The 27,033-nt window shown below is 31.6% G+C and overlaps 1 protein-coding gene across 1 annotated transcript; it reads left to right on the top strand.

The window, feature by feature from the left end:
* Positions 1–488: 488 nt before the first annotated feature.
* On the top strand, positions 489–12,619 carry LOC133193653 (galanin receptor type 1-like). The gene is made up of 4 exons (XM_061329610.1): positions 489–538; positions 10,069–10,868; positions 11,151–11,340; positions 11,723–12,619. The coding sequence occupies exons 2-4, from the start codon at positions 10,083–10,085 to the stop codon at positions 12,118–12,120; spliced, it is 1,374 nt and encodes a 457-aa protein (XP_061185594.1). The 5' UTR covers positions 489–538; positions 10,069–10,082; the 3' UTR covers positions 12,121–12,619.
* The last annotated feature ends 14,414 nt before the right edge of the window (positions 12,620–27,033 follow it).

The following is a 27,033-nucleotide window of genomic DNA, read 5'->3' as shown; positions in this document are numbered from 1 at the left end:
TCGCCAACTTACGATAATCATATTGATAATAGCTTTGGTAATCCAAGCAACGATACTTTCGGAACCGCTGAATAGATGCATTATAGCAGAAACATAAATGTCTTCCTTGATAAACTAAAAAGTCCAAATTAGTGAATTGAAATACATCACAGGAAATATCTTAAGCAATAAAATGTATTGTTAACATGTAAATTTAAGGCTGGATCAATGAACGTAATTAAGCATATAAAAGGGATACTCATTAAAGTGCTAAGATGATGCGGTTATTCCAGTTACATTCTTTCTAATATCAATAGGAGAGCTCATTCCCTATTCATACGTTCTCACTTTAAAGCCTTTTCAATTCAAAGACTGAAACTTTTTGCAATCCCTGTGTTCACTGCATTGCATTCTTGTAAAACCAGAAATCGATTTGTATTGTATATAGCATGATAACTTTTGTCTTTTACTTCTCTATGACATCGGATCGCTTCGAAGTTGTTACAAAGCCAGAGATGCCAATGGCGGTTAAACAGTGAAGGATTGAATGACTTAATAGGTATGTAGTTAAAATTATTTCCTCTTACACTGTATGACTATTACATCTCTTATGACTATGATATCTTGTTTTATTGTCGGTGCACAGCTGCATTGCGATGGACTATTTTGTAATCGAAGGATGAATGCCTAAGATTAAATGTAGGCATTTTTAAATATTATTTTTAGATCCACCTTTTTTTTTTCATTGCATGTACGGAATTTAAATATTAGCACATATATTGTTTATGCTATGTTCACGCATTATGGTCCGTATTTTTCCACTCTGACATTGGTTGATTTTCTTAAGTATTTGTCATTTATATCATCTGGGAATCATTCAAGATAGATCCGAAAATTGTATGTTATAAATATTGGCAAAATTTTAAACAATAATTTTTTTAAGAAAAAAATCTATTTAATAAAAATTAAGACTAATTGTTCATTCTTTATGGAAATATATTAAAGCTGATTCTAGTTTGAATTGTAATTTTTAAAAATTGGCTGAAATACCAACATTGCATAATAAATTGGAAAACCAAACATAATTGACGTATCCAGCATTTACATTCATCTCTGTTAATGTATGAATAAGATGGATTGTCATCATCGAAAATTGAGTGAATTATGCCACGCATTCTATAACATCCGGTGTATCAAACCTAATGCGACCTCCACCCCCTAGTCTTATCAAAATCATTTGTTTCATTCAAATTTATCGATTAAAGGCAAAGGTGATAATTATTAAACATGAGAAAATTTGATACATATCTCCCGTTAGATTAATTACTGTGTACACTCTATACACCAGAAGATAGGATAAGCCCGTTGTCGATACCTTACTGGACAAGTTACAAAACTTCATTCGGTAATTGAATTGATGATGTCTGAGCACATGCCAACTGTTCTGCGTCAACCATTTTGTCTAGCAATTGCAACTAGCTCTGTTGTAGGTGAGCTATTTAAGATGTGTTAATAAATGATGGTGATGATCTATTGAAGAGTAAATATTAAATCTTGAACACATTAAAAAAAATAGGACGATATGCTTTAAATGACGTCATCTGGATTGTTTTTATCCTTTGGTTTTAACCGTGTATTAGAGGTCAACTCCTTACCGGAAGAAGAAGAAGAAGAAATGAAAAATATATGTCTTTGAATAGGATGAACCATCCAAATGACTGTTTTCTTATAATTTAAACTGAATATACGTTAATGATATTGAAGGGAAAAAAAACTAAAAGATGACCTTGAGCTAGACTTTTGAACATGATGTTGGTTAAAAAAATGTATTGCAATAAAGTGAGCCACTCTGAACATTTAATATATAGCTTTGCAAATAGGTAATTCAGGATGAGATGTTTAAATAACACCATTGAAGTTGACCTTACCTTTGACTGTCGAAAATGAAAAGGTAATATGATTCAAATGTCATTTGCCTTGACCTAAGGTAGATGGTTGTGAATTAAACACATTATCTCTCTTGATCAAATTCTTTTACTTCAACGTCATCGACAAGCATATTTGGACGATATGCTCAAAAACCTTGATTGCAATAATATTGACCTTGATTTGGTTTAAGTAAAATGCGGATGCATGTTTCCCTTGAGGTTAATCTCTTTATGACGTTATATTCTAAAAACAAATATGAATCAGGGTGAGGTTCTGCAAACTGTCCTTGACATTGGACTTCAGAATGGAAATGAAACATCTATTTTGGGAAAACATGTTGTGCTTATTTAACCCATACAAAGTTGGATTTAACAACTACATGCATCATTTCATTTGCCACCGTTGGCGTTTTTATAGGCTTTGACATTTAATTTCAATAATGAAACATCTAGCTAATTTATCTCTTTTTTAAGATCCTGCGCTCTGATAATCATTCTTTTGAAATCAATCGTATAAAATTGAATTTTTCAATACTACCCTAGCAAGGTGTTAATCTAAGCTCTGGTCTTTGACTCTAATTGTAAATGAAATGTATTGACCTTTGGGTAAGCTATCATAATTTTTTTCTTTACAATAAAGACACACCATTGTTTACATCTAGTAGTATTTTAAAACAGCTGAATAACTTCGATTTTGAACTTCATAAAGATTTCCAGATGCAAAATATTATCTTGTTTCATGAGCAAGTCATGTAGGATTTTTCAAAACTATAAAGTTTTTCTTTATTAAACTGTTATACAACTTTGCCTTATCTTGTCTTTAGAGCTAAATTGGCAGATTTGAAAACAATGGCTATGCACCAATATAAAAGACTTGGTATTATGTTTTTATGATGATGACATTATCGAAAAAAAAAGAGACAACCCACTTAATAACAGAAAGGCCTTACAATTTTATAAATAAATTAAGAGCAAATTGCTTCAAGGTATTGTGTAGATACTTCTATCTTAAATATTAATATCCCATATTGTTTATTTTACGGTGACTAATGATCTTAAGTAATATGATCCTTTCGAATAATATTTTTTCTTAAAGAATAGACGTAGATAAAGGAATGTGCAAAAAATAATATATCTCTGTACTTCAAAGTCCTCCTGTTTTATTGATTTCTCGTGCTGCTTAAAATTTCTGAAATCTATACTGTCATCTGAACTTTATTTTTGCGCTCCAGCAAATTGTTATAGGCTTTTGGGATTCTGATAAGTAGCAAAAAGCCAATAACCAGAGATCTCTTCTCTTGCATGCTTCATAAAATCGCAGCCATCAATGATTAAAACCTCTAAAGCGAAGATGCAAGTTATCCTCAGGGCAGGAAAGCCAATTTTATAAATGAAGTCCTGTGATTCCATTTAGATTTCTTGCGGGAAAATTTTTTTCCATCTTTCGGACAATTCCCTCTTCTGAGTATTTAAATTAGTTTATACATTTCTCTTTCCTCTTTGATGCAAATCATTGATCATTGTCTGTAATTTCCCTCTGTTTGACAAATCTGGTGTAAATTACAAGCTTATTTGTTGTATCTATTTCTTTATGAATAGAAGTACAAAACAAAATTTAAGAGAAGTCTGAAAGGAAGGCATAAATAATTAAATATTGATATATAACAAGGAATATTTTTTTATATTTGAAAAAAAAATTTCAAAAAATTTTCTTACTAAAGAAAACTTATCAAGAAATCTGTCTAGAGGGATAACATCGATTTGTAAATCTTCACGACATATGTGTTAACAGTATCGATGTAATAGATATTGTTCGTGATAAAATCTATGCAAATATATCTATTTCTTGTATCTTCATAGCTTAATCTACCGCAATATCAAGAGGTCAATATTTTGTAAATCGTTTCGGTAGATGTATCGTAAGTCTAACGTTTCCAGAAATAGCGAGCATTGCGGGAACCATTTTATACTACTTAGTATATAAATCAGCATATACGTATTTAAGAAAGAACTGCGCGAGGAAACACTGACATGTAGTAGCAAGCGAAACTTATCAGGAGTATCAACATACATTGCTAGTTTTTATCACTGGTATATATGCCACGCACTTCAGACTATGATATGACCACACCCCGAATTTGATGGTTCTTATCTTTGAGATACTAATTATTTCATAACAATAAAAAAGTATTCTAATGACGTTTATTAACGCATTGAGGAATCAAGATTCATGATATGACACAAAAACGCAGCATGAAACTCTGCCATTCAGTTAACTGAAAGGTGACTGAAAGTTAACTGAGAGGTACCTGAGTGGCAGAGCTCTGCCATTCAATAAAGCCAATTTTCCAGAACTTTTAGTGAATATTCAGCTGACTGAATGACGAAGTTCCATCCTGAGAGAACTTGTGTCAGTTCTAAATGTACGTTGTTATATAAAAAAAATTCTCTTTCTAAGTATTGTGAATAATAAACCATTTTGGGAACAATTTAGTAAAGACACTTCGATATTTTCGATTGCTTATCTCTCAAGAAGTTATAATATTTTTCTTTTGGACTTTCCATTGGTGTCAATTCTGCCCCATTTTTAGCACACCTGTTGTTGTATACTTATGAAGCAGACTTTATTTAAAAAGTTTACATTATTCCATTAGAAGAAGTCTTTGCTGAGGCTTTCAGTTCGACTTCTACAGACATATATGGCAAACTAACAACTTAACGTTACCTTTATATAATAAACTTGATGACTTTAACTTTTCCATCGTCAACTTTAATTTCCTTATTTATGTAGCAATATACTATTATCATCTATACATGGGGTTAAAATAGTTGATTAGATACACAAGAGCAATTTTTTTGTAAGTGCAATTTCTAAAACGAGAAGGCAACTGACAACAAGTCAAGTTACTAACAAATAAAAAAAAAACTGACAAGTCAAGCTACTAACAAAAAAAAAACAACAAAAAAACAAAAACAAAAACAAAAAAAACAAAAAAAACGAAGATTATTTATAATCTCGTTTAAAGGAACATTTTGCAAACTCTATGGTCAATAAAATGATTGTGTTTGTGAATACAATCTGTTGTTAGGTAAAATGTTTACAGACGTTTTTTCATTTTTATTGTTAGGCCATTAATTATTATCCCCTCGTAACGGAGTTGGAGCAGATTTTATAAAGCGCATGTGCGTATGTGTGTTTGTGTGTTTATTTGTGAGTTAGTTTGTCCTTGTGCGAAACGGAAGTGACGCAATTTGCCTCGGGATTGATATCGAATGCTGTATTGATTTATAGAATATGCTATTTTCGACGGGATGCTCCGCTTTGCGGAGTCCTTGTTTCATACTGATTTTTCCGGTTATCTTATCATGACATATAGCACAAGGCGGGTTTGACCGGTCGACAGGGGATGCTTACTGCTCCTAGGCACCTGATCCTACCTCTGTTTTTCAGAGGTCCGAATTTGCTGTGCTCAAAATTTGTATTGTTTCAGTGGACTTTTAAACACGATTGCTGTTTGTTATCTTCATATTTCATTTTCAAAAGTAATGACTTAATATTTAATTTTAATTTAGGTTCAGTGTAACAAGTCATGGTTGTAAGTGATATTCAGAAGTTATCATTAAGTCAAATTTGAATATACAAGTTGGTAACAATGCAAAATTACTAAGTACATAAATTAGCATCTGTTTAAGAAAGAGCAACGTGAAGAAGCACTAGCATTTGAGTTTAATTTATAGTTTTATCAATTAATATGAAACTGATAATTTCTCTTCATATAGACATCGTAAGAGTATGTTTCTTTATTTCTTTATTTCTTTCTTTCTTTCTTTGTTTATTTATTTATTTATTTTTTTGTTGTTGCAATTTTTGTTTTCCCTTATACAATACTATTTTAGCAATGTTTATTCAATCCTGTATAAAAACACGTTCGTCACATGACCACAAGTTCTTTTGTAAGCTATGAACAATCGACTTAATCTCAAAGCGACGTCATAAGTGGTCGATGTATTCAGCATATTCAATTTATATTTTTGGTGTTTGGAAAATGGAAAAAAAAATCAATCCAAGGGTTTAAAGCTATATTGCGGCAATATATGCTTTAAGTCAACCACAAAATAAATATATGTGATAAGGTACCATTTTAAAATATTTTTGTGATATAAAATAAATACGGTTTTTCTACATGGTCAAATCTACCAATTGACTATATGACCAATCTGTATGAATATCCCGATTTTAAAAGTTTAAAAACTGTTTCTTCAATGTTGTCCATAAAGAACAATAAATCAGTTTAAAATTTTGTATACCTAGTTACACCATGGCTGTAAATTAATGTAACCGTGCTCTTGTACATTCAAGATATTTTTGCTGAAAATCAAGTAGATCAAACAAAAAAGTATCTTTATTTCCTTCTTTCTTATGTAGCATCGTCTTACTCTTCCATAATTACCCATAACGAAGCTAGGTCTGAAACAGAGTCAGGCTAATTATGAAACAAGTAAACCAAAATAACTGCATTACTAAAGCATTTTAACTGTTAATTAATTGAGGGCTGTTTATACTTCTTTGATACATTGCAATTCTTGTTACATGTACCATTATTTTTTTCTTAACATCTTTACCATATACTTACCTTGTCTTGTATGTATTATTTTATAATGATTTTTTTTTGTATTTGTATAAGACATTTCAGCTCAAGATCTAGTAATGAGTTTATACTTTCTTTTTGGTGCTAGTTCCAGTATAGCGTTATAATTAATTTAATTTTACTTTACAGCTATAATTGAAATATGTACATGTAATAAATGATTCAATTTAAAAATACGTCAAGATATAGTAATGAGTTAACGTTGATACTGCCTTTGGTGCAAGATAAATCATGGATAATTACTTTAAACTTACTTTCCAATTTAAAATCATGTTAAAAGTAATTCTGAAACCTATATTCGATCAAACATAACTTTAAAGAAGGGGCCAAGAACATTTAAAATACTTTTTTACGTGTTACTTCAGTCACATTGGATTCATTTCATTTGTCTGATATGGGAAACAATTCCTATTTATAAAACAGGTTTTGGTTTCGTTGAGTTTAATTAAATTTTATCTCCCCAGATCATGGACCCCTGGATATTCCAAAGGTGGGATCAGGTGTTTAGGGGGATTAAACATCCCCTGTTGACCGGTCACACCCGAGTGAGCCCTATTTATTGATCAATCAAATTTAGTATAAAACAAAGCCCGAACAATTGGTATGAAACACGTCAGCAAAAATACGACCCAATGTTAGATTATATTTGCTAACAAGGTCATTATAAGGACTATAGAATTTACGAAATGCTGACTTTGACCGAGGTGATTGAAATCCCTGTAACATCAACTTCTGTGTGAGTAGCCTGCATCGGTTTAAAAAGTTATCGTATTCAGACATGCTCTAGAGTATGGAATAAGTTGGAAGGTGTAAAACCATATGCAGATGAAAGTTGACGATGGAAAAGTGAAGTCGTCTCGTTTGTCATACTATTGACATTTATGGTCTATACTCCGTAAAACATCAGCATGAATAGCAGCCTCTGTGGTGTCTTTTATTTCAGGTTTACCTGGATATATAGAGTCGACATATGCATGGAAGTAACTTTTGGTAACTGATAAGACATCGTCGATAAATCTAAATGTCGAGTTGAGGGCCACAGCAAGTGTTTTTTGCTTCTCATGTAAAAGTTTTTAAATAAATTCTACTTCGTAGGAATATAAAAACAGGTCGGCTAATAAAGGACCACAATTAGAGTCCATTGAAATTCCAACACTTTGTTGGAAGACCTGGTCTCAAAAAACCACATAAATGTTGTCAATGAGGAACTCCAGCATCCTTTTAATATCAACTTCAGAGAACTAATTGTGTGTAGAGTTAGATTTATTTTTAACAAAGTAATTTTGTTAATGACCAATCACAAGATACAAAAAAATTCGAATTACTTTTTTACTGAAGAAGCAGTTGAATATGATATCAAAAAGCCTATTTTGTAATTTATCTTGAAGAATTTAAGTGATTGTGAAGAATAGTCGTATGAAGTGTAGAAAACTCGTCCTTTTTGATGATACTGACTTTTCAAAATTTTCTAAAAACTCTTTCAAGTTTTGGAGAATCCAAATCTGATTAACACCACTTCTAGAATATGCTGTAACACAGTACGTCTGAAGAAAAGAAATTATTTCTCAAATTTGATTAACCCGCTTCCATCTTTCATTTTCTAGATATTGACCTTTACATTAAATATGTAAATATGTGGTAGAGCAAAGGGTTCGAGGTGCCTTGGGAAAAAAAGGATTATATTGTCATCTTGATAGATTTCCTTTCTATTTAACTAAACCTTTCCTGCAATCCAGTCATGTACGTCCGTTTGCTTAATGGGTGAAAATTACAATGATACAGGTATAAAGCAAACGTTCGATATAAATAGATACGCTGTTATTCGTTCTTTAGAATGACTCTTTCATCAATATTGATCTTCGATTAACACTTGGCATTAGAAGTGAAAGTTGATTTTGTGTAGAACCTAGGTAAAAAAATACGAATACAGTCTGTAAAGGTTAAATTTCAAATTGGTATTGTTTTAATGGACTTTGAGCTTGAATAATGTTCGTTTTCTCCATATTTCATTGGAGAATCATGAGAATCATGGATTTATTGGCTAGATCACATAGAGCAAATAATAAGAGTTCAAGATTGCGCATAAAATTGTTCTCACATTACTTGTACATGTAATATATCATATCGATATTGTTCGAAATTAAAACTTTAGATTTTTATAGATCTAAGTGATATTCGTAACATTTCGATTCATTGTTTATATATCATTATTTACATGGAGAATCAACAAAAATTGGCTCTATTTCATTACGTTTTATTCTTTTCATGATCTTTGCAATATATATATATATATATATATATATATATATATATATATATATATATATATATATATATATATATATATATATATATATTGCAAAGATCATGCAAAGATTAAAGCGTAATGAAATAGAGCTAATTTTTGTTGATTCTCCATGTAAATAATGAGAATAAAGCTTCGATACATAGTATCGATTCCTTACTTGATGAAACATTGTTGATTAGTTATCAGACTTATCAAATACACTGATACCGCACAGTGCGATACGGGTAACACAATGCCCCAAATCTACGACAGGTTAGAAAACAAGTTAAACAATATCAAACCAGAAATAACTTTTTATGAACTTTAAAATTAAATTCACTTGATTTTTCTTTTGAAATATACTTGTAATACTATCAACGCACTAGTAATGAGAGTTTTTGACTTATTTTGTTTATACTGACCTTCAATTGGATCCATTAAATTCTAAAGAAAAAAGGTCATATATATACACGAAACTTTCCAAATGATATTATGCATATTAAATATTTTAACTATACTAAAAATCGGAAATAACGAACTTAATCCATATCATATGTCTTATTAAGCCCCGACCCCATTTCAGACATCGGGCCTTCAGCCCTCGGGCTGATATGGGGCCACTTTGGCTGATTTGATATTTGATGTCGAATAAATTTAGTAAGTCATATTCTCTATTCATATGTACTTTAGACATATAAGAAAGTAATATTATGTAATATATTAATACAAGCTTCTATTTAAATACAATTATTCTGACTCATCAATAAAAGAAAACATTGAAAAATATCACAAATAAAACAGGTAGGGAATATTTCCTGAACACTTTCTCAGATACAGTGTAATTGACAACCTTACTTTTGTAAATTAGAACTGTAGAATTTAGTGTATAACTAACAGAACAGTAAATTCGAAACAACACTGTTATTACTTTACGATTAAAATTATTTTGACCCTTTACTTTATATTTCACTTCATTTTGTTGCAGCAAAGTGAAATAATTTGGTAGTTTATATAGATATAGACTACGATGCATGTAGAGGACAATATATTTTTTGCAAAGAAATAAAGAGATTACGAATAGTACCCAGTCAAGCTCAAGAGTCCATTGAATCAATACAAATATTTATATTCAAATATAGCAAACACATACTTCTAAAAATATTAGAACTGGGATCGTGTTCCATATTGTAAACCATTCACCTATTCTTGACATCTTTTTTTGCAGGATAAATATCAACAATGACGATCAGTAGAGAAAATATGACTAGTGAAGCCACAGCACAGGACATCGGTGGAATATTTTCGATATTTGTAGAAACCGCCACAATCTTTGTGAATATCTTGCCTTTGGTTGTTGTTATTCGTGGAAAAACATATCGAACGCGATCCACGACAGAGGATATAATTTTAGTGTTGAGTTTACTGTACATTTTTTCAGCTCTAATTCCAACTCCAATAGCTCATGTCAGTTACTTCAAAAATACTTGGATAGGGGGTGAAATAACATGTAAATTATATCAATTTCTCATGCACACATTGCGAACTTCCACCCTCTGCACTGTGGCAATACTAAGCTTGAATCAGACAATATATATTTTTCATTTTCTTAATATGAAAGAATACACATATTTACTGAGTGCAAAAACTAAAGTTATCTGCATCATTCTTTTAAATATTATTGGGTGCATGGTCATAGCTTTTATGCCTCTAGTTGGTCTTGGACCAGTAACTTACCAAAGTGAGCGCTGTGAGTTTTGGCTCATTCAGAAACTTGAAAATGTTAATGAATATGCATTCCTTATTTTATTCCTGTGTTTTGCAACCTGTAACATTCTCCTTATTTTAATGTCCAGTCTTATTTCTCTGTGCTGCAAGAACCTTATCAAAAGGAAAATGTGTATCTCGACCAGTGTCAATGAAGAAGGTGGATATCAGTGGCAGACGGTTGGAACGCGTGTTCTAACTGGGAGTAATTTAGTGTTGGCAGTGTCCATCCCCGTTATCATAACCTGGGTACCCACTATGGTAAAATAAGATTGATATATTAAATATTTGTTTAAAATCACTTTTCCATTTATGAATTCTCTACATTCTCCTTTGAAAAAAAGACGACATACTATCAAATATTATCATATATCAAGATTAGATTAAATACTTTAAAGATTTCAATCATTGCTAGATTTAAAATATCATTGTCTAAAGATTCAAAAATGTTACTTTTTTCCCTTTAATATGTGCATTTGTATCAGTATTGTTTGAATCATAAATTGAGATGCGTGTCCTTGTTTTATCGTTTTTCCTTTGTAGCTACTTGTGCTTATGAGAGAAGTTGGAGTTAATGTTAGTGATGTATCGATTTTATACGCCTTACTCAGTACTTCCGTGTCCGGTTTGGTGAACCCAATCATTTATGGACTCTGTGATGTTAACTTCCGTCGACGCTATCGACGTTTGTTCATGGCTCTCTGCAACATCAAACAAATGGCACCAATAACTGGTAAAGCTTTTACGTAAATCTGGTAATCATGATCATATTATTCTTTTGCGTGCATTTATTATTTAGAGAAGCAGAAAAATTGATCATAAATCACATCGAAGTCAAAGCACTTACTATGTTAAGCTGATATCTTCCATTGTGTGAAGCAGTGCATTCTTCGTAAAAAAAAAAGTATGCCTAAAGAAATTGCTTTAAAGAGAGAGAGAGAGAAAATCAAGGAGCTGAATGCGTTTGATAACACCATGAAATATCATAAAGAAATTCGACTGATTTGAAATATATATATATATATATTAATATAAACAATTAGTCTGAGAAAGCAGTTCAAATTTTATTATCAAAATTTCTGTCATTGGTTATTTTAAGACTGCTTGATTTGTAGATCAAGTCGTTACACGGACAGCCTCAGGAGTAGAGACATTAACTCCTGACAGGAGATCACGTGGACACGTGCAATCCTCGTCCTCCACGGGATTTCTAAATTCAGCATTTGAAAGTCAAACAACATCAGAGTTCACATCCTATCAGCCGTCAGAGGAAGCAGTAGAGACGATACTAAAAGAGGAATCTTCATTGCCGTCAGAAGGAACTCAACTTTTGGCGGGTAAAAATGTGAGAAATTCTGTTAAATCTAGGAAAGGGGAGAAATCTTGTATCATTCCAGAGGAGTCTTCTTCAGCAGAATTCTCTGAGGAACTTGATCTTTATGAGGAATTATCCTCCGGCAGATCTAGCGAAGAGGAGGACAGCCTCAATGGAGTAAACGAAACATTCATTTGATGTTTTATGCGTTTTTTTCTTTGGGGGACAATCATTGTGTATATGTTTTTGAAGTGTGTGTAATTCATGAGAGTATTTATATTTAATAATACAACATACATGATAAGCTTGAAATTTTTAAGAAAACCCATATTTGATCCTTTAGCTGAGAAGTACTGTAAAAATGCTTACGTACAAAATTCCCTTGAAAAATCTGAGAGGACTTACAGAAGATCATAAACATTACTTCAGTATTTTAGTACCAAATTGACTTTGGAAGAACAGATGGTGAGGAAAAAAAATTACTGTGCTCGAGAGAGAAAAAATTCTGGAGGGTAAATATGATTTCATACGATATTATTTCGATGTACATAAATATTTATGTATTGAAATTTTAAAATAGGGGCTGGAGCTATGAATAAAAGTTTTCCTGTGACTCTTTGTACTTTAAAATCAGCGGGATCATAGAAAAACTTCACGAAAGTGGGTGTTTACCTTTCAAGACCGCGGATATTGTTACTTAATTAAGAAATAAATAACAAGTTTAAAAACTTCTCTGGGAAATGAAGTGGGTCGGTCACGTGATCAAATCCTGTGAAGGCCGAAGGCCTTCTCAGAAGATTTGATCACGTACCGACCCACTTCATTCCCAGTGAAGTTTTTAAACTTGTTATTTATTACTTATATATATATTTGAGACGGACAATCGAATATAATCGAATATAAATATTGCACTAACTGTTCGTCGTAGATTTTGACAAATTACGCAAGGTGTAAATCGGCTTGAAAAGCGGTTACGCTTCAAATTCATCTGGCAAAGGTCTAAGGATTCTGTTTTGAAGGGAATATTCTGTGAAAGGCTACTTCAATTATAGTGAGCATATTGGTGTCTGGGAATTTTGGTATTCGTGAGAACCCATATTCGATGTTAAAAAAAAAACACAAGAAACACGTCCGATGTTTGATAATAAAAAGTTGGAGGAATTTCGGTCGGAAAGGGATGGATGGAGACACTTGTCCGGACCAGTTAACTTGGAATCAAGTTTAAAATTTGATCAGAAACATAAAATCTACGATTTCAATAAGGCATATTTATTATGATGATGACACGGAGACACAGGCGTCAGCTTACATTGTTAAGACAACGTACGATCTCGATGATGGAGGTGTGCCTACCGAACTTCCGAAGTGCAGTGTTTGTCAGCTGTTTGTGGCGTGATTGCATTACATTGATATTTTCCAACAGATTTTCAAATTTATTGTGAGTAATTATAAAGTTTAATGAAAAAGAATATAGCATTCAGAGGTCTACAAGAAAAATAAGGGTAAACGTTGAGACTATGCAGCTCAGACATGAAATTTACAACACGTAGTTTTCTATTCTCTATGTAAAATCGATCAAGAACTGTATCAATTACTCGTTTACATTGTAAATAAAATGGTTATTATTTTACTTGGGTATTTTGTACATTTTTATGCATGAAAAACATGCTATATTGCTAAGTAGAGTAAGTCTTTTTACGTAGATATTACTGCGCTGTGTGATTAGGTCACGTAATGACCTATGACCTTCGAAAAACTTCATACAGGTATGAAGATATTTGCTCTCTGTATGTTTATACAATAGAGAGATACCACAAATGTATATATTTGGTTTTAAAATTAGTCTTGTCAGATTCATTACACTGCTAACAGTGTTGAAATTATACATGTTCAAGCGTATCATAACAACGATATTTCATTGCATTTTGTATATAAAACAGATTGGCTATAAATGAATTAAAATAATTGTGTATTGTAATTCTGTTCATAAATTCCTTGTTAAAGGACATACGATTTTATACGATTTTTGCTATCAACTGCGTTATCTTGTACACTTCTGAAGTATGTTTACGTATTATTGCCATCAAACACTTAAATAATATTCATACATATCTACATGTAAAAGGAAATGTCAATATACAATTTTAAATATTTACTTAAATAGAGGCATACATGATATTCTTACTATAACTTTTTGCACATCATTGTGATAACAATTGTCCGAAGGGCGAGGTGATTATTGTACTCCTCAGGTGGCTAAATCACCGTATTAACTTCAAAATCAACAATAATTGTTTTATTGTATGACTCAAGGATTACATGATACACAAGATGAAACTGCACCATTCAGTCAACTGAATGGATACTGAAAGGTCTGGAAATGTGACTGAATGGCAGAGCTCTCCCATTCAGTCACCTTTCAGCAATTCTTCAGTCACCTTACTGTAAACTGAATGGCAGTGTTTCATCCTGTGTTACAAACTCATTAAGCAAACATGCCGTCATGTTTAAAATGTTTGCATATGCTTAAGATAATGCCAGTGAATGATGCGGGTAATAATAATCATATTATCCAGTTGAAGTAATTTGGAAATTTTCGATCTATTTTTTTCCGGTTTAGAAAGAAAAAGAAATGTTAGGCACCTAACATCGCTTTTGAAAAAAAGGGGAATTATAAGAAAAAAGACAACTTACCTGACAGAAATCTTTGACGACCCCCCCCCCCCTCCGGAAGAGGAAAATTCTCGAAAATTCATAATTATCTTATTTCGGGGGATGGTGGGTGGTTTAGAATCCATTAATTTAGGGGAATTTTTTTTAATATACCGTATCAGAACGTGGGACAGGGGGCTATCAGACTTTCAATGAAAATTTTCAGACTAAATTAAAAGTAAACAATTACATTGAAGTGGGGGGGGGGGGATCTCCCACACCCCTATTCAATGAGCTTGATATTATGTTAACCTGGTTCATTAATGTAGAAGGGATTATTTTAGCATACTTTATCAGAAAGTGTGTTTGTTCGGAGGTACCAGACTTTTAATGAACATTTTCAAACTAAAATCATAGTAAAATTTGCGTTCAGAAGATTTGGGGCAGGGGAACCCCACCCCATTTCCAATTTTCTATGTTATGTGTTAATGTTGTGTTCACTTGAGTGGAAGTTGGGTTCAGGTAAATAACTTTTCAGAACTATTGTATCAATTTGGAAGATCTCAATCTATTTTTTGTCAAATGTAGAAAAAAAAATAAATCCTTGTAATCACTTGGAAGGTCAAGTGCAGGTTAACATAACCTAGTATTTTTCTACATTGCTGGATTTCAGCCAGTCTGAGATCTGAGAGCTAACTATAAAATTTGGCATACAAATGTGTAGTATAGCTGTATATAATCAAATTTTATGTTTTGTTTTCAAATATTAGATACTTTTAAATATATCTGACAAAGTCAATACATGTACAAGATTAACATACTTACAGGTAAACATGAAAATGTTCGCGATGAATCGAACTCACAAGAATTATTAACATTTTCCTTTTATGTTTGAAGTTATGAATGTATTGATTTAATTTACACTCCTTACATCTTGGTGGCTTTTAGGTCACTTGATTGACTAGGCCACCTGAGTCACTCAGGTGACCTATTTCTATGTATTTTTCCGTCGTCAGTCTTCCGTCAGTCGTAAACATTATTTAACTTAAGCTTCTCCTAAACTTCAGCACACACACAATTTAACCAATTTTGATATAAAGCATTTATGGGCAAAGATGAACAAAACTTATGACGTTAATGGTATCTGCCATCTTGAGGCTCAAGGGATGTCTCTAAAACGAGGAAAGTTAATGCAATCTTCAAAAATCCCCTTCTTTACTCATGGACTTAAAGCAGTCAACCTGCTTGCACAACTACTATAAAGAAAATACAGTTGTTAATCATCGCCAACATTTGTCCATATAATAAATAATATAATATAATATAATATAATATAATATAATATAATATAATATAATATAATATAATATAATATAATATAATATTAGATTGTAATATATTATATTATTTTATATATGCATGTGCACGTATGTGGACATTATTAACGTTCGCAACTTTTATTTTCCGAATGGTGTCCATTTATTAATATAATTATACAACCTTGACAAGGAACAGAAGGAGCTTGATTGTCATCCTTATTGTCATCTCCCTCGGGAGATGACACATTAAGTTCGTTTTCCGGAAGTGAAGTCCTAGTGTGAGCTGCCATCGATAAGCTGGTGGTCTGGCAAATGACCTGACGATGACACGATTTCTAAATATAGAGATGTAAACAAAATTGAGCGTTCTGCCTTATTATTACAAAATGGTCCATCTTAAAGTAAAACTACACAGGGTTCATTAGGATAATAGAGGTTGGATTGCTGGGGTGGTGGTCTTCAAAATACACATAAACATTGTATCTAGGTTATTGCGTAAAAAGTTTTCCTATTTCCCTTGGACCATCAAAGAGTGGAATGATAGTCTCGGCAAATACACCTGACACCTTTAGGTCTCAGGTGATCATCTTCTAACCATAAGTAAGAAATATTATTAATATTAACCTTTTAAAGTTTTAATTTTTGGTCATATCATGCGCACTAAATTTGCCATAATAATCAGCTTGTTGATTGTGGGCAATACTTGGCAGAAGCAGAAACGATGGTCAGCGCGCGGGGATCAAAATACACAAAACATGGCATATTGAATGTATAAGCCAAGGCGTGGATCCAAGATTTACTGACGAAAGAAAACAGTGAAAACATTCACGTTAAATGCATATATATAATGGCAAAAACTTAACTTTTATATGTACTTACTGCCGTATATGAAAAATAAAACAGAACTTATTCAAAAAAAATAAAAAGAAATTTTACCTAAAAGCACAATTTAAGCAGAAACATAAATTAATGTCTCTGATTTAAGTACATTGTAGCTCAGTGCTGCAGGCATTGGAATAAAAATAGTAAAGAATCATTATGAGTATTTTCTCGGATGTCTTCACTATTCTTTTTTTCTTTAAAATTACTCCTGCGGAAAAGTTTTAGGAAAAACACAATTTTCTTGACCTGGCTCAGGTTTTTTAAGGATTAATAAATAAAGCAACTTATCAATTTAATTCTTTATGCAATTCTAATTTGCATTTTTTTTGTTAATGGAAAAAAGTAAAAAAAAAAATCACTCCTCATATTCTTGAAATAAAGCCAAAATTATAAAATGTGTGTCTCGTGAAACAGCGTATAAAATCGATGTTGGTAGATTGAGGTTCTTTTCAGTGTGCCAATACTTAATTTTAAATGGTAACTTTTCAATTTTATAACCTCTCTATGCATGCTATTTTCCCACAAGCGTATACGTGTACATGTACTTATATTATATATACATAATATAGCGTTAACACATGAATCTGCATATTGGCAGCAGAAGGATATGATGCAGGAGTGTCTCAATGTTTTCCTTGATATTCCCAGTGGCTCGATAGCCAAGTCACTTCAGAGGATACGTTTAAAATAAGGAAAATCTTTGGAAATTATAATTGAGGTTCGGATTAATTTAAGTTAGCGCTTTAAAACTGCTTTGCTGTTATAGTAGGCGACTAGAAACTAAAGTCAAAAGAAACGCTAAGGTTTTATCCATCTTCATACGGAACAATTGTTTTATATCTAATTTTTACGAATATTTCTCAGTGGTTAGATTTCTTTTTACAGACATTGTACAAAAAATATTCAAAATGAATAAAGCATATTTACAACAAGTAAAATAATATAGGCATGTAGCAACAGGAGGGTCGTCCCCCTTCCATGTTTTTCCCAAACATTAAAAATATTCATTCAAAGGCGCGTCCTTGCCCCATCTTCCATCTTTTGTTGCAGTATGGTACGTCAAATCATCCCATGGGAATGTACTATAATATAAAATATGTTTGTTGGAAAAGTTTTAATCCTCCCTTTCAAGAAATGAAAATGTGGAGTTTGGACAGCCCCTTTTTCCCCTTGTCAAAGATTGTTCAGATAAGTCGTCGATTTTTTTCTCCCCCCTTCCCTTTTTTTCAAAAGCGATACTACTGCATGTAATAGCTGAAAAAATAATGTAACATTCCACTGTTTATTCTGTGACATTCATGAAGCCAAAGAGATGACATTTATGGCTTTCTGGAAAGCCAAACTTGTCTCTGTTATTTTTCTATAAACAAACTTCAACCGAAGGATAAACATGGCAGAGTAAAAAAAAAAATGTGTACAAATATTCAGGGTCGATAAATGGGTTATGTATATTGTTCACACAAGAGAAAACCCGGTAGGCTATCACAATTACAGCTTTGCCATTGTTTAGTTTGGTGTTAGTGACAAATGTGTAGTTTGCACTAACACATACAGGCAAGTATATAAGTCCACTTAATGAATTGTAGCTGAGCACAAGAATACTATTTTGTTGATCCTTGACTATTAATCCTTCTATTATTCTAGGACAACACATTTTCCTCTTTGTTAAATCATATACTTATGAAATTGTCATTCTATGGACTCTTTACAAAATTGTATTATACTCAGGTTACAGTCAAGGCCCTCGTGCCTCTTCTTAATTTTTAGCACATGTACTTGAAAAAAACATAAAAGTGAAAACCAGAATAAAAGATTTGAATGTAAATATATATAACGGAATTTATTAGCGTGTGTTATACTTAGAAGCGGTTCAATTTAACCAATAGTATACTGCAAGCAATAACTTGTGGCATTTACATGAGACTGGAAATATGAACCGCGTGTGTCTTAATTACAATTCTTACTATCTTTCTATTGGAATGAAAAGGAAAGCTTGCTGTTTAGATGTTGCTGATTAATTCAAATTAATTACCCGTATTGATTTTGTGCTCATTAACTACATGTACAAGTAATCAAATGAATTTTAAGAGACCTCACTGTATTTGATTATTAAATGTTTAAGGAAAGTCTCTTGATAGAGCGTGTCAGTGTAAAATATTTCTTTTTCTAAAAATGATATCGATCACCGCCCTTATTCTGAAAGCTATCACTTAAACTTAACGTCCGTATCATAAAAAATTTGTAAATATTGGTTTAATCTAAAAAAAATATTTTGTGTGAAATTTTCCATGTGACAATCATGTAGTACACATCATGGAATAATTGTTTTTGCTTTATATTACAGCCATGCCTGGTACAGTTGTACCTGAGAATGGCTTATGTTTACTCAAAAATGTTCAATAATTTCAGAAATAAGTAGGTTATTGGAAAGGTGAAATTTGAAAATCGATATTCTGTATACAGGGAAATTTTCGCCTCCGTTTTATTTTCGCCCCTTTTGCCCCACTCTCTGGTGTGCGTATTTAAAACGGAGCAAATTCAAAAAGCAGAGTATAATTTCTTAAACAGAAGTATGACGTCATATAAAACGGGGCAAAATTGTTTGCAATTATGAAAGAGCGAAAATAACTCGGGGCGAACATAGCCCTGTATACAGTACATGTATATGCATTTTAGTGTATTTTAGCTCTCTTTCAAAGAGTCGAGAATTGCAAAGAAAGCTTTTTAACGAACTGAACTCAGTTTCTTCAAATTCAACAAAGATAGATATGAAAATGCTAGGTTCTCGGCAAGAATAACACTTTGACCAATAGAATTGCGATTTCTGAGGACGTTAACTTACTAATGTATGAATGAGATCTGAATGTTCAAATACCGTACACTGGTATCTACTCTCTTTATTGCTCAGAAGCAGTCTAATTAACATATTTTTGTTGGCATATATCACTTAAAAAAATTATTACAAGAGTTGTTTACAAAATTAGGAAAAGGACAGGAATTATTTTGAAAATATTGTCTTATTACCAATTTTAGAAGTAGAGCTTATTCATTAGCCATCTGTGCTATAAATTATTGAAATATGTTATAGAAAAGGTGTCTAATATACGGTCAAAGTTTCTTGATGGAAAGCTACTGTTTATCTTAATAAAAGCTTCGAAATTCGACCATTATCTAATCATCACAAATAATGTGTACACTACAAGGCAGAATAAAAGTTATCGATACCAAATACGTGGTACAGGACCTACTTAATTTTACATTTGTGACCATCACAGTACGCGAATACAGATCTATAGTGATTTGAAAGACCATGTTGATTACAATAAAACTTATAAAGGTGAGATATGCAAATATCTTATTCTAGGATTCTTGGAGTTCAGAATTCGGGACAACTACTAAGTATATGCATGTACAAATGTAGTTGTGAAACACCTTTATTCAGAGTCAGTTGTGGGCTACAAATCAGTTCTACATATTAACACTGAAATATCCTATTAGTAAGAAAAATACATTTTTTTCTGCAGTGTTTTTTTTTCAAAACTTTTTTTTACTACGCCTTTATTTAGATCAGAATGTATGAAAAACCGGAAAGTTTATTACCAGACACAAATAAACAGTTTAATACAGTAAAACACGTTCATAATAAACTTTAATATTTTTAATCCATGCTTACAAAAAACTTAATATATTACTTAATATTCACTCGGTACTAGAATACAATGAATCTTTAAAGAGATAATTATTACAAATAACAAATGAGTGGACGATATTTTACTCACAACTAAAAATTGTTTTAATTACTTATACCTCAAATTATCATGAATGTAATTGTTGAACAAGCCATATATCAAAGAACTGTATATATTTACCTATATACGTATGTTTTCAAGTTTCAAAAAGATATTTTTAGAGCAAATGTGATTTCCTTTTCAGGAAAAAAGGGTCTTTGATAAAATCTTATTTCCAAGTATATGGATTATTATAAGTTCAATAGTACACTGTACAACACCAATCCAATTGGCTAAATATTGGAACTCAAAAAAGTCCCAGAAATATAATGTTTTACTTTTAACACAGTTTCTGAACAAAAACTTCAACTTTTCAAATTAATAACTTACGAACGAGAATTCATGCTTAAAGTAACAACGTCAGATATTCATGCATCTCACACTCGAGAATTTATCTAACATAAAGACCTCAGATCTTAATGGATAGAATTTATGACCTGGATAAATATCAAGTATAACCGTGTACAATAGCCTACATACATGTCTGAAATTTAAATAAAAAAATCTCACAAGCTAATGCAATATGAAGCCTTGAACGATATTTGTTTTTCGTTGTTGTTAAAAAAAAAGAAAATTAACATTTAATAAGTCGTTTTTAAATCTAATTTTCAAGCATAGGTATCGTCAGACGTCACGTTTTCAATAATCCCCAAGGATCGCAATAACTCTTTGAGATTAAAACTGGAACTTAAGAGAGTGCTGTTTTCATTTAAGATTTTATTTCGTGGTAGAACAAAGCATTGCCGAGTCATATAGAATTGGTATTTTACATGGTAACAAACTTCAAGACAAGCTTAGTCCTTTTCTTTATTAAATATTAAAAATACAAACCAAAGTATTTTTACTTTGAGTTGCTCCTCCTTTGCCGTCTCGAGGAACTGCTTTCAAAAAGACTTTAATTTAGCAGTAACCAGCATCAATAACGATCTACACTGGATAATTTCCTTTTATATTTTTTTCTTGTTTTAAATTTATTTATTTAAGGACACACTTGTCACGAAGCCAAATATCATGAAGCGCGCTAGTGTTTCATGAAAATATGCATACATGCAAGTCTGTGTGTTTTACACACCAATAGTTCGCACTTAAAAACATTCCTTATATTTACGTTTTGCATGTTTAAAAGCACCAAAAAATATACTCAGTTTTTGAATTTGTCGCTGCCCTATATCGTTATAATTTATTTATCTCTGTAGCCTCATTGTGACGTCACTTTAGCGCGAGTTTCTCGTGTACATGTATATTTCTACGCGTGAGTGTACACGAAAATGACCTTTAATTAAGGAATGTTTTTTTAAAGTTTTGTATGAGTAATTGGTGTGTAAACCACATAGACTTGTCACGTAGGCATATTTCATGAAGCGCTTCATGAAAAATATGCCTACGTGCAAGTCTGTGTGATTTACACACTGATAATTCACACTAAACTTAAAAACATTCCTTATATTTTTTTTACATGTTCAAAAGCACCAAAAATATACTCAATATTTGAATTAATCGCTGCCCTATATCGTACATTCCATACATTTTTATTAACTGCTCTGTAGCTCATTGTGACGTCACTTTAGCGCGAGTTTCTCCGTGCATATTTCTACGCGTGAGTATACACAAAAATGACTTTCAAATCAATTTCACAGTTGGCTTAGTAGAAAAACACAGCAAATGTAAATATATCAATTTCATGGTTGGTTTAGTAGAAAAATACAGCAAATGTAAATATAAAAATTTGAATATGCTAAATTCTTGTTAAACAGATATTAGCAAATTTCACAATTTGAAAGTCAGGGCTCATGAATGAGAAGATGAGGTTTCATCCTAATAACAAAATTAATGGATTTTTGTTTAAACCATCCCTTATAAAATCTTAAAGAATACTGCAATTACCCCTTGAACGGTGCATGCATGGTTAAATCTTTCAAGGGGAAATCGACTTTATAATATTTTCATTTTAAATTTTGTACAAATAATCGAAGAATTTTCAACAATTTATGTTAGCCACACGACTCTAGCAGCACTTTCAAAGTACTATACAACAGAATCTTTCAATATAGAGAGAAATCATATTTCAAAGTATGCGGCGTAGTGTTGAACTTCTGCATTTTTTGTTGAGAAGGACAGAGGACTTCATCAGATTCCGTAAGTAAGAAGTAAGAGCTTAAGGCACGAATAAAAACTCTTGTCTTGTAAAAGGACTACTGTTACACCGTTTACCAATAACATAATATAAGCTTTAGAAAAAACTCTTCAGGAAGTTACATATTCCAACGGATATCAAATTTAATGTGTCAGGTCAATAAATTCCCCTGTGCGACAATTTAATTTCATACATTAAATGATCCCCAAAAGATATTCGTTGAAATGACTTTGAATAAGAAGGTTAATAAATTACCCTTCAACGTTTTGTTGATCTTTTCATGATTCTTTTCCCATGAAAATGGTTTTTTGATATAATACACTTGAACTAAATTAGTGAACGTAAATTCTTCCTTATGTGACATAATTTAAGTTAAAAAAAAATTTTCATTGTATTTTCGTTCCTTGTAATGTTTTTATGCTCGTGTGAACCATTTTAAATTTCCTAACGTGAATCATGGAATATTTAATTAATTCATAATTAATTTAAGCGTACGAACAGTTGCATTTGAATATATATATATATATATATATATATATATATATATATATATATATATATATATATATATATATATATATATATATATATATATATATATATATATATATATATATATATATAGGTAAATGTAAAGTTCAAACAATTCAAAAAAATGATTTGATTCAAATATGAATGAAATTCCCGATAAAAGAAAAATAAATAATTTATTTGAAATGATATGCTGAACTTAACTGTTTTTAACGAAACAATCTGCAATCTCCTCTTTCATAAGAAGATTTTCCTGAATTTATAGAACATCTTCTAAAGTATTCTTTTAATAGAACACGTTTCAGAGTATAACATTTGTTTTCTATCTAAAAATAATAACGATCACCAATTCTGAAAGGAAGAGTCTGATTAAGTAATAGACTCTACCATTCTGAAAGCTATCACTCAAACTTAACTTCCGTATCATAAAGTACTTATCAGTAAATATAGGGTCATCATGTTTCATCTAAATGAAAATGTTGCATGATGTTTTTCCTGTAAGCAAATACTTCCATTATGGAGTTTGTGTTATGGAATATTTATTCGTGCTTTTTGATACAGTTATGTCTTGTTAACAATGGTACGTATTAAGAATTGTCATCTGTTTTACTTTGTACCCAAGGTTGTATGTTGTTAATCCAAAATTTTTCATTATTTTAAGAAATAAATAGGATATTCGAAAAATAAATTTTGAATATTTATGTTTTTGAAAACTATTTTGGGCTGTCTATAAAAGATTAAGGAATCGGCACGAAATTTATAAGCGTATATAGGAAAATATTTTTAAACGAATTAATAGCCTAAGCATGTCAAATACGAGGCTTGATACAAAGGTAATGTCACATGCTGCGCTGTAGACCTTTTAATTACTAGAAGATAAATCATCAAACAAACTTTGCATCTTTAAACCTTTATCTGTATTGGGTGTTGCCTTAAAGGACAAGTGCACTTAAGCAATGCTTAATGGGCCCTTTTCAGTGCCGTATTACTTTAGAATATATTACCAAATTGTTCTCATTTGGTAATAGTTAGACACAAGTGAACATTTCTAATTACAATCACGTTAAAATATCACCTAAATCAGCATGGATTTTAAACAAATGAAGTTTTTATAATGCCTGTAGAACCCCAAATCCGGAAAAGTCGTACCGAACCTATTTTGAGTGTCGTTTATTTAAATCAAGGGGAGGAGACATTTTAATCGAACACTTGAACAATCTGATGGTGGATCATTGACAGGCGCGTTTGCCGAATGATACTTCTTGTGCTATTTTACCTGAGAAAATGAATGAAGAATGAAGTTGTATAGATGCCTGTATCCATAGTGATCAAACTAAGAAATTTGCAAGCTTGCATTTGAAATAATACAATAAGTATTGACATTAGTTCCTTTAAAGGAGATGGGCGAACATAGCGTGCAGAAAGCCTATAGCTGCAAATATATAAAAATCATGTTCAGTTTGTGAATTCAGTATTTAGAGTAAAGTTCTCATTATTGAAATGTATGAAATTATGATAAACAAAACTTTTCTGAGGAAAATTTTCTCGGAAAATTTATTTTTTTATTTAAAAAAATAATGTGATATTCATGGGGGTTCGAACCCTAGCAATAAAAATCCTGAGTATCATTTCCTTTCGAGACTAGCACGCTAACCACTAGACTACGCAAGATCTGATGAATAGTGGCATTTAAATCATGTTTGTGATATGACCCTTGACTTAATGGACTTCAAGTATTTCTCGGAAAGATGCGAATTTTGTGTCATAAAAGTGTATTTTAAAGGTATAGTGGGTCTTTGCTCCATATTTTAGGAAACCAAAAAATGTATATTTTTATGCAAACTTCGAGGATTGACTTTCAAAAAAATGGAGCGAAGACCCACTCACATCGAAAAATAGTGTTATAGTATGAGAAAATGACTCTTTTTGCCCTCTTTAGTGCGTGTACAATATTTCATAAGCAAATAATTTCAATCTTTGTGAGATTTTTGCAAATTGTAGAGATTTTACATAAAGTATATTTTAATGTTAGATGAAATATCAAGGAAAATTTTGATATAATTGAGATTTAATTTTTCACCTTCATGTTTGTCACACTATAGGCTTTTCGCTCGTCATGTTCACCCATCTTCTTTTAAAATTAAAAAGGGTATTTAGGTGGCTTTCGATACCGGTACCATTGTCTTGCATGAATTTTAAAATGTTTGACGCTTTTATTTATGATGACATTTTAACGACACTAAACTCTCCTAACCCTCCCGTGTCCCTAAAACCAAATACATACAAACTTCCCTATGCGACACGACTTCGATATGATACAAAACGTGGCTATCTTTTACAGTGAGCATCTTTGAGGAATGTTTACGTGGGTAGAACTCACGTAACTACCGGTATTTTAAATAATTTATTCCACGGGTGGGTTCAAATAGGTCATACAGGTAAATAGCTCTCGCTTGCTATAGGAAAAACAATGAACTTTTCATACATTTTTAATATTTTAAGTACAAGCCTAATCTTGTACAAATTTCCTACTTTCACACAAGTTTCATAAATGTATAATGCGTTTTTTTGTCAATCGCAAAAGTTTGTACAAAGTTAGGCTGATAGTAAACAAAAGCTTTGAAATGAATGACCGTCCTCGATTTACTATAGAAAATCACAAATGTTGGCTGACCACTACCACATTGTATGGCTTTACTTTTTGTATATTCATGAATTTCAGCGATAAAATTTGTTGAATCTTATGGTTGTTGCATCAGAAGCAAGAAAATTTATAGGTCGTCAAATGTTGTCGTCCCTCCATACACTTTCTTAGAATTTCTCCTCGCCCGTCAATTGCAATCTTTTGCCCTGATTCTTTTTACGAAGACATTTTACGTCTTTTGTTTACTAGACTATTTAAAGACGTTTATCATTTTCATTGTGTCTGACGTCAAGAAGTGGCATTCTCTCAAGTATCAACCTTTCCAACATTTCAATATAGGCGAACATATGCTGCTACACGAGAAGGTGTATACAAAGCGGAATGGATATTTAAGAGCCATTCTCTGTAATGACTTTAACTTTTATATAGGAGCTGTGGCACACATAGTCTCAGAATTTCTCCAAACTCTCAATGATAAAAGTCTTTGATACCGTAAACTAAAATCAGGCAAAAATTGGTTGCTACTTGTCATGGTTACCATAGCAACAAGTCCTAAAGTTTGAAAAATGGCATTTTTCAACATGTTCAGAGTCCCACAATTAATGTTTGCAGCAAAGCAAACAAGTGGCAATAACTGTTTCTGAAAGTTGAAGTCCTGATGTCTTAAATGCATGATAAACATATTTGGTAAATCAACTATTACATACGTTACTATGGAAACAAAGTATTCAAAAGTAATAATTTTGTACATTTAATTTTATAAAGTCATACACTTAAGAATAAAAACAATTATAGGTTGAAATGCGAGCAATTAATAAACGAAAGATCCTTGTAATATATACCAAGGACGAAATATGATATTTCTTATAGGTTGGCAATGGTTGCCATGGTTTTAATACCAAAAATGGATTTTAAATTTACTCTTTTAGTGATTTAATATTATCCTATCTTTTTAAAAAGCATATTTCTTTATAACTGATGATCAATTTTTAAAGGCGCTGGTGTGACCCTAATTTTCACATTTCAAAAAATTCAATTCAATTGTTTAAATAGAGCGTTGCTAAGGAAATTAACCGAAAAAATATGCATAAAAATCTGAAAAATATTTTATTTCCTTGGATACGTACCCTTGTATGTAGATTCCCAAAACTTTTATGATTT

Source organism: Saccostrea echinata, unplaced genomic scaffold (genome assembly GCF_033153115.1).
Source record: "Saccostrea echinata isolate AGI-Se365-2 ecotype Australia unplaced genomic scaffold, CSIRO_AGI_Sech_v1 ptg000028l, whole genome shotgun sequence".
Classification (NCBI taxonomy): domain Eukaryota; kingdom Metazoa; phylum Mollusca; class Bivalvia; order Ostreida; family Ostreidae; genus Saccostrea; species Saccostrea echinata.
Note: the sequence above shows the minus strand (reverse complement) of the source record. Positions and strands in the feature narration are given on the sequence as shown.

What these genes read in the sequence shown, in the direction of transcription:
- LOC133193653 (XM_061329610.1), top strand. Translation starts at nt 10,083, where the DNA reads ATGACGATCAGTAGAGAAAATATGACTAGTGAAGCCACAGCACAGGAC. An exon ending in TAACCTGGGTACCCACTATG is followed by an intron (nt 10,869 to 11,150) that starts GTAAAATAAGAT and finishes TTTCCTTTGTAG; the next exon opens with CTACTTGTGCTTATGAGAGA. An exon ending in ACAAATGGCACCAATAACTG is followed by an intron (nt 11,341 to 11,722) that starts GTAAAGCTTTTA and finishes CTTGATTTGTAG; the next exon opens with ATCAAGTCGTTACACGGACA.